General features: G+C 35.4%; 1 protein-coding gene across 4 annotated transcripts in view; it reads left to right on the top strand.

The window, feature by feature from the left end:
* The window catches only part of LOC131065155 (SWR1-complex protein 4), a 120,091-nt gene that overhangs the window by 30,016 nt on the left and 77,593 nt on the right, over nt 1–12,482 (top strand). For all 4 annotated transcript variants that reach the window (XM_057999601.2, XM_057999607.2, XM_057999615.2 and 1 more), the window contains exons 6-10: nt 4,033–4,162; nt 4,277–4,344; nt 4,465–4,557; nt 4,701–4,748; nt 5,152–5,337. In XM_057999601.2, coding sequence (XP_057855584.1) covers nt 4,033–4,162; nt 4,277–4,344; nt 4,465–4,557; nt 4,701–4,748; nt 5,152–5,337 — 525 coding nt within the window. The remainder of the gene's footprint in view (nt 1–4,032; nt 4,163–4,276; nt 4,345–4,464; nt 4,558–4,700; nt 4,749–5,151; nt 5,338–12,482) is intronic.

Here is a 12,482-nt window from a genome sequence, read left to right on the forward strand (position 1 = left end):
TAGAATGACAAGAACAAACTGTATTCTCATCAATATGCAAAATGATCAACTGGATTAACCAATACAATGAATAGAGGCCTGCTTATATAGGCAAGGCCATATGGATGTATGAGCACACAAATATGACATGTGGCTTAATGAGAAACAAGGGTAGGTAAGAAATACTAAGGGTAGGTAGGAGAAATAATATAATATTCCACAAGAGGTGGATGACCCACCGAATGTGGAGTGTAACAGCAAAATAAGACCACAAAAGGTGGAATTTCTCCTACAAGCTCTATCCCTATGAGCACACTTCCCCAAGTGTCTCAAATCCAAACTACGAAGAGATGCATTATCCTAAGTTAACTTAAGTAAGTGTAATAATATCCAAAATGAATATTTATTTACACCAACAGTTTCGGCTAGTACTCTACCTCATCTTGAGGTCCAAGGCCTTACTTTATATAAGTTGTAAATTGTTCCTTTTAAGTTTTATTGTAGCATGATTTTAACCTGTAAACTTACCTTGTTGAGGAAAAGATGAGAAAGACAACAGACTGCTATCACCCTTATCAACATAAGCTTCTATGTTCTGGCGTATTATGAGCATTGGTGTTGCTACTATACTGATCAACGAAACTAATTTGTTTGAATGCCAACTGCATTAGGGGGCTGTGAAGCTATGTATTTCTATACATAGGACTATCAGCATTAAGAGCGTTATAAGTTCCCTTGACTATCAACCCTTTTCTCACTGAGGTAATATTTTACCAAAAGTCTAAGTGCTCCTTTAATGTTTATTATGCCCAACTACATTAATGAGCACTGAAATACTACTCTAGTCAAACGTTTCTTACCAAGCTGAAGATAACTTAACCATCTTGATTGATGCTCTGGTATGAGGACCCCTTTGGCCCAAAGGTTTCCAAATAGCCGTGATTACACTTGCGAGTGAAATCATAATTACTCCCTTCATGACTGCAATTAAAGGCCTCTATGGCATAGGTCTAGAGCATGTAGGTTTTAATTTACAGTTGACCATATTTACGCTCACATGGAGGCTACTGGTCGCTTAATTGTTTAACATTCTTCTCGTTATCAACACTAATTCTCTTAAGGAGTTTTTGTTATATTCTACTCATTTAGGGTTGCAAAAGAATTTGCAATGATACAACTAAATTCTTGAGATGGAAAAATAGGGGGCATAAGAGCCGCCAGCTGTACATCCAACTCATAAGTATGGAATGTAAAACATGCTTGACATGTCTCTTCTGTCCTGGCATCTTGAGGGTAATCTCTCAATGGTGATGCTATCTGCATCGAAGTACAACGGTGCCCTTCTACCCACTACCTTCCTAGGCTAGGATATTAGTTTATTCATAATCTAATCTCAATTAGATAGGTCGTCTGATTCTGCTGTTATGATTTCAAGACTTAAGCAATTACTGAAAAAGCTCAATTAAGAGGTCGGAAGTCTTCTTAACACAAGACTTGGATAGGCATCCGCTCTAATCTGAGGAGTACTGCTTGTATATCTTTAATCAGCTATGCTCTACATAGTTTTTCGGGTTATATCCCATATTCACACATACCTATATATATAACATGTTGTTTCAGACCTTAACTTGCCCTTCAGAGAAGGCTACATGGGCTCTTTATATATTCTGATTCAAATCCATAGAATCAGTAATACCTCCTTTAACTCTCTGCTAAAATAATAAGAAACCAAGAGATAACTAATATAAGTTAAGCCTCTTGATTTAACTATGTATTTTCTTTAAAAGAAAATAAACTCATCCATATTCAGTAAATATACTAAATTCTGAGTTTTAGTTTTGCCTGGACTTTCACTGAACAATTGTTTTGTTCCTATTTTGCATTATTATATAAGCCACTTACTGGGGTTTGTTCAATTCTACCCCTAACTCGGCTAAAATGAACTATAGGTATGATGGCCAATTAAATCTTCAAATATCCTAAGTTCAAATGCAACTCAGCTCATTAACACACATACCAGTTGAATACAAGGTAGGGTTTTCTTTCTCATAACCATTTGAAACTCTACCAATTTCAGTAATTCACAAGACATTGGCAGGTTACATGATAATAAAAAAAATTCTTCCTTCCCAGATTTAAGAAACTAAGGCAAGAATGGAATACATTAATTCTTCCTTTTTAGATTCTAGATAGGAAACACATGACCTGGTGTAATTGGCGATATGAGCTCCCTGTGGTTTCTTAGTAAGATAATCAGCTTCCACGATAAGTTTGGAAGTCACCTCTTCATCTTTTGGCCTTCTATCTCACTGCAAGGAGAAAAATCCTTCCTAAATGGCAGCCGTTTTGCATCACATAAGGAGAAAATGGCAGAAATTGCAGAGCTTCTTCTATTTTCCAATACCGAACTACCATGTAGAATGAATGTCCCCTTTCCCAGCCGAATGCCTCTATATTTCATGCTATCAAATCCCTTCTCTTTGTTGCTGTAGCTAATGATCACGCCAAAAGCCTGGTATCCCCTCCATTTTCCGGTTCACACTTATTTCATGCCTTCTTCCTTGACGGCAAGGTAGAAATAATTACCCAAAATTCACGCCTGCCAAACCCTTACCTTCACTCCATGATAATGGTCACACCAAAAACGCCTTTTGATATTCCTCCTTCTAGAAGTTCGGGTTTCTTCTCCTTTATATTTTAATTGATTCATTCCATATCAATGAATCTCCAAATTAAAAGAAAATGCACGTCGATAATAATTTGCCACTACGGTGTTCTCATTTTCCACGATACTCACCTTCTTTATGCCCAATAATGTTCTACACTAAAATCATTCTTATTTTATTTACTTTACAATTGTATTCTACCATTGGATAAATAGCTTGATGTCGTTACCTTCTTATAAGGTCTCAATAAATTAAAAAAATAAGGTAGGCTTTCAAAGTAAACTTTTATTCACTTAAATAAAAGTATATATAAATATATTCGGAATTAAGGATTAATAAAATTAGACTTGCTCAAAACTCATAGTCCTTGATAATGTATTTATAAAAGACCATTTCAAAATTGGTCAAAATACTTATATTTATATACATATATAAATTATATTTACGAATGAGCGATAAAACAATTAAATTTTCATAATAAAATAATAATAATAAACTTTGTATTCCAATCCGCGACTAGAGTCGTGAAACCCTAAAAATTCCTATACGGACCAATTAGGGTTACCTGACATGACGGGTTGACGTAAATACCAAGGTCAACATGAGACTGCCTGACTCAGAATTAGGGTTCCAGATGGCATGATTTCTCTTTTCCTTACCTCTTGACCTGATGATACTTCCCCTCCCTTCTCGGAGGACGACGAACTCTTGTACACAGTTGGCCCAATTCAAACAACTAGTCTGAAATTTTGTCATAACTTTGACATTTCAAAAATATTATTAACATAAATAAAACATCTTAAATATCATCATGATAAATATCAAAACATCAGTCTAACCGTTGTAAGTCCTCATTTCACCGTATTGGCACAAATACCATCAAGGGCATCATTACTCAGTTAAAACATGAACACCTAGGGCATGTTCATTTAGTTACAACATGAAAAATCTAGGGCATGCTTAAACATCTCGCAAGTATAGCATAGATCAACTAGGGCACACATATAACATGGCATAAAGTAGCATAAAAATGATTGGGGCAAAAATGGGATGTAACATTAACTATAAAATAGGACTAGCATGTATATCATTAGTATTCTAATGTCTAAAGTCTATAGTGTGGGTGTCTCATAACATATGCATGCTCCACATACAAAACATAATTAGACCTAAGTCTAAAGTTAGGACTTTGGATCAAGTTTTAGATCTAACATTTCATTTTGTTAGGGAGTATGTGGCTTAAATTGCTATGTTACTTTCATTTATGAAGGAAACAGTTCAGGAGCTATGTTATTTGTTCATTTTTAGAGTATGTTTATAGGTCTAAGCATATGCTATTTCAAGAAAGGTATATAGAATGCCTCTCTAAATATTCTTCTTTGTACAGAATTGGACTCGGCATGAGACAGACCAGCTCTTTGATTTGTGCCGACAATTTGACCTTCGATTTATTATAATTGCTGATCGATTTACTCCATCACGAAGTGTGGAGGAGCTCAAGAACCGGTACTATTCAGGTGCACTAATTCACCACTTAATAGATATGTCCAAGTTATAATTTGTACAACATTTTTAGCTTATACTTATAAATCACAGAATTTGATTCTCTCTTTGCTTCCTTTTTCACTCAGCTGCTAGAGCAATACTTTTGGCCAAAGCTCCATCTCCTGAGGAGGTTTCTGACCACCCTCTTGTTAAGGTGCATCTTATAATAAGTTGTGGAAATTCAAAATGCTGCTGTATGCTTGGATTATTTTTGCTAATTCTTTTTGATTGCACAGTATTTTTAAACTGTTAATTATTTTCATTTTCTATCTAGGATCATTATAACATAATACATGAAGTTGAACGTAAACGGGCGCTAGCAACCATGCTCTCTCAGTCACGGCAGCAAGAGCGTGAGGATGCTGAGGTTCTCATTTCAGTATTTCTTTTAAATATATCTCCATAAGCAAGGCATATGCAAAAGTTGTGCTTATCTTTCCATCAATTAATGAAATAGTAACTGAAAGTAAACTGTTAGAGCTAAATATTGCATTGGATTTTTTGTTTCAGCTCTTAGCTGAGGCAAAACGCATTACTGAATCACGACAGAATGCAAAGGTGAGGATATGGAGCTATATGATTGAACTATTGCGACATTATAATTCTGATATATTTTTTAAGAGTCTTAGACAAATTTAGAAGTGAATTCAGGGATTCTGGTAGGCATGCATCTCATCATTAACTTCAATTTTAATAACTAAGACCTTGAATTGGATGTTTTCTTTCAGTTGCACATTATTGCTATTTTTTAAAATCTCATTGAGATGGTAATTGTAGTGATTATCAGGTTTTTCTTCTTATATAATTGTAATATTCTTGTTCCCACATTTGAATGCCAATCTTGAATTCTATAGGATATACCAGTAGGTGTCAATCTGCTATCAAGATTTAAATTGATAAATCTTCCTCTGGTTGTTGTTGCCATGATCTAGTACAAATTTATCAACCAACTTCTTTGCAGAATGTAGAAGAAACAGAATTGCCTACAACTGCACCAGCTGCTGCTCCTACAAATGTGGAAGTTGAAAAAAGTCCAGCTCCAGCTGGTTCGACATCTCCATCACCCATTCCTCAGCCACAAGTTCCTGTTTCTGTGCCTCAAACACCGAGTACAGCTGGAATCTCCTCCGTACCATCTAGTCCTAAGGTATTATGTACTGTCCTTTCTCCTGTTTTTCTTTCTTTTGAAGAATTTCAAGAATATTTTAAGAGAAGTGCATAGGAGTATATGGTTTTAAGATACCCTCTGATCCTTGTTTTCTGATATTTATATCTGTTGCTGGAAATTTGTTGTATGGTCTCCTATAAGTAGGGAGAATGTCACCAAAATATGAAAACAGAACCAAATAATGATATCGATGTATTTTTCAATCATTTCATAAAAATCAGTTGCAATATTTTTAATCTATGGCAGTTGGGCATACCGTGTATATTGTTAACATACATCTCTAATCATTTGTTTGGTAGATTACCATACAAGGATTGGGATTAAACCTTATATTTGTAGTAATGTACTGGGTAGAGAAATGGGGACTGGTCTTTATATTGTACAACTTGGTACAGACATAGTTGACAGGCAACTCACTAAACATTTTGGTGAGTTTCCTAACTAAGTTATTAAATGAGGAAAATAAAAACATATATTGTTTATTTGATGTGTGGTTGTTACTGAATGACTGCAACTAGAGTTTGTTAATATGTTGAACTAAGCAGTTATATCTGGGTTTTGTGAGATTTTGTTTCAAGTTCCCTTGATTTGATTGCACTGTTCTTTTCCTAAACTGAAATCTTATATTGTATCAATAAACAAGTTGCTTAAAAAAGATAGATGACTAGCCTGATAAATTTCAATCTATTATTACTCCCAAGCTTTGAAGGAAGATGGAAACGACAATGAAATGTCTTCATTAACCATGGAAATTACTATTGTCCCTATACCATATTAGCATTGCTCTTAGAAATCAACATAGGCCTAATTGTAGATTATCAAGTATTGAGAGGCAATGATGCATACTCTCAGAAAATGCATGAAAGTTTTAGAAGTATCCTTGCCTTTCTCAAAACAGTCAAAAATAATTTTAATGAGCAAAATTCAATATTGCAAATCATTTACATTCAATGAATACAATTACTTTTAGTTACTATTATGTTAAATTACAAAATATTTGTGGGACTTGGTAGATATTTTTACCACCAACACAACTTTAACTATAGCCCTTTGTTTTACTAAGCCTATAGGCACATGCTTGGCCATCAAAGGTGCCAATGCTAGTACGTCAACCTCACGTGGGCTAGTACAGCAACGTCAATTAGGAGAAGATGCTGATGGCTTTATTGTTAAGAATAGATTCAGAGAAAATCCCAAACTTGTATTGTATCCAGTAAACCTTCATTTCCTCTGATTAAATGTTGTGCTGCAATTATAATAGCAATTTCTCTTTAGCTAACTCTGTATTCAATGCAAGTAAAATAACATCATATGATTATAAACAAAATATCTTCCACTTGTTTCAACTAAGAATCTTTGCTATTTTTTTAAAATTTCAGAGTGGAAAATGTATTGAGTACTCAATCTTCATCTTTCTTTCGTATGTAGGGACTTAAGTACAGATAGTCCAAATGAGAAAGGGTAGGCAGTGTTATAGGATGCCCCAAGCAGAAAAGGCAATTGCAGGCATGTCTAAGTTAAATAATGAATTTTGATACAGTAAGCTCCTGGTCAAGAAAAACATGGATATGACATGACTCCAATAATAAAAACAACAAAATCTAAGACATGCAGACAAGAGGCTTTTAAATTTTGTTCTCTCTCATGTGTTGCAAGAATTTAACTATTTGTGTTTGTCATTCTCTGCACTGGACCAGCTCTTAAATTGGTCAAATTTGTCTGGATTTATCATCTTATCTAGACACAAGAACACAATTCTGTAAACCTAATCAAGTGTGTTGTATTTGTTGGTGTTGGAAATAAGCCACACCCAGACCGACGATGGACTGGTCCAAGAGGGGCCAGTAGCTCAGTGGTAGAGCACTCCAGCAGCATATGGAAGGTCCTAGGTTCGAGTCCTAGCTGGTCCATGTCTCAACATGGTATCAGAGCCAGCTCCAGGCTAGGAGCCCCAAGCACACGAGAGGTGTGGCTTAAGGGGGGGTGTTGGTGTTGGAAATAAGCCACACCCGAACTGACGATGGCCTGGTCCAAGAGGGGCCAGTAGCTCAGTGGTAGAGCATTCCAGCAGCGTATGGAAGGTCCTAGGTTCGAGTCCCAGCTGGTCCATGTCTCAACAGTTTTCTGTTAGTAATCAAAGCTTGTGTAATTTGAATGACTGCTTAAATTGGGAGAAGGCACTGGTGACTATTGTTTTTGGTCTGAATCATGGTTACCTAGAGACTCATATCCTGACACTTGGTACTTGTCTCCACTATCAGAAATGCCTCCCCATCCTAGAGACACATTATGGGGATGTTTCTTTAGATGTCAGGAGACTGTAGATGAAGTTTTTTCTCATCTCTGTTATGTCTTGTAGAAGTTTCTTATATACATCATATAAGTTGCATTGGTTATTTACCTCTGGTGTTGATATTGGATTAAAAAGTGCTAAAAGAATCAAAGAAATACACGAGGAATTGCAATTTTCAATATTTTGCTTGAAAATGTGTGATTTTTTTCCTAGCAGAATAATTTCTTATCAAATCTCAATGAGGTGCTAGTGAGAAGAAAATGCTAAAAATGATTAAGATACCTACATTCACTGAAGTTTTATCAGTTGATTGAAAATATAGTCGTCTCTGAGTAACCTTGTACTGTATTTTTAGATAATTTTATTTCCATTCCAGTTCCTATCTGCTGCCTCTGGGTGATTATGGTTTAAAATTTAACTGTTTATACCATGATGGTGAGTCGGTGACCATCAAATATCAATATAATTAATCTTTTCTTTTGTTGACATTTATTTTAATAATTTTAAATGTTAGTTTTTTAATCTGTTAAGCATTTACATTATTTGAAGTTGTATAGCCACTGTATTATTTTTTCTAAATTAAATCATTGAAATAGTTTTCTATATTTGTTCTCTCAAGTATTGGTCTCCCATTTTTTTAAAAATGGCATACCAGTATATGTCCACATCTCCTTTACCAATACCAGTCCCCTTCTTGTCAGGTTTTAATGGATTCAGGCCAATTCCCTAACTTGTATTATATCTAACATGGCTTTGCTTCAACTTGTTATTGTCGTTGCAATTATACTAGTTAAATCCCACTAGCCAATTATATGTTCAGTTGAAGTAAATTAATCTTATATGAGTGTAAACAAGAGATCATCCTCATGTAACTTAAGAGCTATGCTATTATTTTGCGTTTAAGAAGGCACACATCATTTAACATGTTTTTCGGGTAAAAGTGTTTCTTTCATCATATGTATGTGAATAAGTCTCAAGGGAGTTCAAACCTAAAATATTGTTTTATCCCTTCCCAAGATGTGGGAAGGTGGCCATATGACATTTTGATAGGGTTTTAATCATCCGTAGTGTTAGCTTGGAAGTTCGCCACAGAGTTCATCTTCCTTTTGTAGTATTGAGATTAATATTAGAGAAATTTGACCCAAGAGCTAGCGCTTCTTCCTCATAGCATCTTAATCTCCAATTTGGACAAGTTCCTTTCAGTAAGGTGTTTGTAACCAACGTTGAATTGCCTTCTATAACGAGATTATCTAGCCCTTCTGAAGACATCGCTACCATCCCTGCAACTATCGCTTTCCACTCAGATTTATTGTCAGTTCTGACACTAAGGAAGGGAACTGCAATATACAAAATCACCTTTAGAGATCCTTAGAACAAAGGCAATCCCTGCATTCCTCAGATTGTCTTGAGACGCCCCATCAAAATCCATTTCCACATAATTCTCTTGGGGTGCTCCCAATCTGTCTTTTGCTTGCTTGGATTGGCTTGTTTTTTATTGTTGCTGTTCCTTCCTGTATTTGCTGCTCTTAACCCTTTGATGGGTGTGTGTGTCTTCCAATATTGGAGTATACCTTTCTCCAAGCAATAGAGGGAGCCTTTGGCTTTTCTTAGTAAAGGCAAAGAGTATTGTAGAAATTAATAGAACACAATATTTGAATATTCTATTAAATAATAGGATACCAATTACAAAGAGGTTCATCTCCTTATATATAGATTGGAGAATGAAACCATGCAAAAGGATTAACATGACATGACTCACCCAATGTTAAAAATAGCCAATTTAAGAAGTAGAAGAAAAAAAGAAAACACTTGCCACTAAGGTGACTTTATTACAACTATAAGTCTTATCTTCTAATAATTATTTAATAATATTCTAATACCCCCCTTCCCTTCCCTCCCCTCCCTTAAGGCTTACTTCATTGAAAGCAAAACATATCAAACTAAAAACACCCTAAACCATGAATTTGTCATTCTTCAGAAGCTTTCGTTTGAAAACAGACCATACACCAGGGAAAACTCCATCAAGCTGCCTCAAACTTTTGTAAAGGTGTAGCTTGCGAGATGAATTCTCAAGTTCTTGGATTACCACCTCCTCGAACTCCTGAATCGTAGATCTCTCAAACCATTGGACAACAATCCATTTTGAGCTACACTCATAGAGCTCCATCAAGTTGTTCCCTAACCCTTAGTAGGAGTAGGGTATGACTCCCATGGTCACAGACTCCCAAGCTAACTAGGCAACCATTCATTTTAAGCTTTAACTATATTGGATTTCTTCTTGTCTTCAAAGTATGGGCTTCTTATAATATGAGCAATTTGTCATTCATCTTGGCATAGTTATCTTTCTAGGCTCTCCAAGCAATACATTTGGAGGATCTTCAGCATGGCAACAAAGTGTGTCAGCATTGACTTTAAGAAGTACCTCATCAGCACATTTCACTTTGTGATGACCATAGACAAAGTGCATGTTTGTCCATCCTTTTGAGTCTGCTCCATCTTCGTTGTGCTAGTCACGTAGAGCAACTCCAACGAAAAGAACACTTAACTCATTTAGTAGAGTCAATGCTACTACTACCTCACTTGCAAAAGGAGGATTGTCAGTTGGAATCCCAACACCCATAACTTGAAAAATGTTTGGATCATTACAGTACTTTATCATTGTAGCTAGACCTCTAGTCTTAGCCACTGTAGAAACCACAAATCAAAATCCGACTTACCCACAAAAAAATTGTGGATGTGCGGCACCAAACGTTTCACAAAACTGTTGATAGAAAATCTTCCATAAATAGCCCAGCAAAAAAAGGATACATTTTTAGCAAGTGAGCCGTGATTTTTCAGACAATAAAAACCTTGCGTTTTTTTGAAAGAAAAGAAATCATGGTTTCATCTGCATGAAAATTTGTGTGATTTCTTTTGACGAATCTGGCATGGTTTAACTAAAAAAATTGCAATCTTTTAAAAAAAAATGCCCAAAACAACTTTTTAAAAATTTTCACAATTTTTCTTTATTAAATCCATTGCGATTTTCACATAAATATTTGTGCAATTCTTATCATCAAAAATCTATGCCACATGCTGAAAAACAGGGTAGCGGTTTGCATAAAGAAATGATTTGCGATTTTCCTTGCAAAAAAAACAAACTTTTAGTAGTCAGTTCATGAAAATGAATTATGTCATGTAATTCCTTGCTTTGATAACATTTTGTAAAAACCAATAGAACACAATATTTTACTATTGAAATATTCTATTAGATAACATGATACTGATTACAATGAGGTTCAGATTGGAGAATGAAACCATGCAAAAGGATAAACATGACATAATTCACCCAATGCTAAAAATAGAGAACTAAAAAAACGAAAATAAACACTTGTCAGTAAGGTGACTTTATTACAACTGTAAGCCTTATCTTCTAATAATTATTTTGATATTATTCTAAAAAGGAGTATGCTTTAATAAATAGTTGAACAGATATGAGCCCAACATCACTCCCAAATAGTAATATGATCCTTGAAAATTTTCACATTTTGCTCCAACCAAAGTGTCCGTAGGCACTCAACATTAAAATGTTCCTTGTAACATTTCTAGCACCATCAAGTGATTTGGGAGCACAAACTTTATCCCATTTCAAAATGGAGTAGTTTTTCACTTTTGGACATCCTTGTCATAGGAAGCTCTTACGGGATGCCATTGAACTTATAAATGACCGCCTTAGGAATTGGTAGGATCAAGAGAGAATAAATAGGGATGGCTTGAAGCACTGCTTTTATTTTGACAATCGTATTTCTCATGCTGAGCTAGCCTCCACTCTTGGATTCCAAATGCTTTTGAAGCCTCTCCACAAGCTCCTCCTAGAGTTTCACATTTCTCCTACTTGAAAACAATGGAATCTCCAAATACTTGTTAGGGAGAGATACAAGATTGATGCCCAAAGAGTAAGCTAATTGTCTTTGATGAGGAAGTGAAGTATTAAAGAAGAGTTTGGATTTCTCCTTGTTGATGAGCTGATCTTTTGCCGCAGCATAGCAGGTGAGAATTTCATTCCACACATTTTCTTCCACTACCAATGAGTTGTAGGCACTAGTTGAGGCAATGTTGGAATCTCCAAATACTTGTTAGGGAGAGATACAAGATTGATGCCCAAAGAGTGTGCTAAATATATTTCAAGACGAAATGAAGTCTTAAAGAAGATTTTGGATTTCTCCGTGTTGATGAGTTGACCTTATGCCGCAGCATAGCAGTTGAGAATTTCATTCCACATTTTTTGTTTCACTACCAATGAGCTATAGGCACTGGTTGAGCAATATTGTATTACCAGACAACCTCTGTAGGGATTGAAATAATTTGATAAGTTGCCTTATATATTCAACTATTAAAATAAATAGATAGGGCACTAAGGGATCTCCTTATCTTATACCATGAGAACGCCAAAAAAAACTTGCTGGGCTACCATTGACAAGAATTGAAAATCAAGCACCTATTACCACTTGCAACACCCAACACACCCACCTATTGCAAAAGCTAAAGGCTATATATGCTTTTCTAAAAATGTCCAAGAAATACAATCACAAGCTTTGGCAACATTCAATTTGATAATGATGCACCTATGTTTGCTTTTATAAAGCAAATGTAGAATCTCAAGAGTAATCAGATCTCTATCCGAAATTTTGCTTCCACAAAATGTCCTGTTCATCCACGATCAGTTTAGGAAGCAGAGGCTTGAGGCACTCTGCTATAACCTTTGAGATAATTTTATTGGTTGTGTTGCAAAGAGCAATTGGACAAAATTCAGGAAAAGCAACTGATATCACTTTCTGGGGGACCAGCTCAA

Source organism: Cryptomeria japonica, chromosome 1, assembly GCF_030272615.1.
Source record: "Cryptomeria japonica chromosome 1, Sugi_1.0, whole genome shotgun sequence".
Taxonomy (NCBI): Eukaryota; Viridiplantae; Streptophyta; class Pinopsida; order Cupressales; family Cupressaceae; genus Cryptomeria; species Cryptomeria japonica.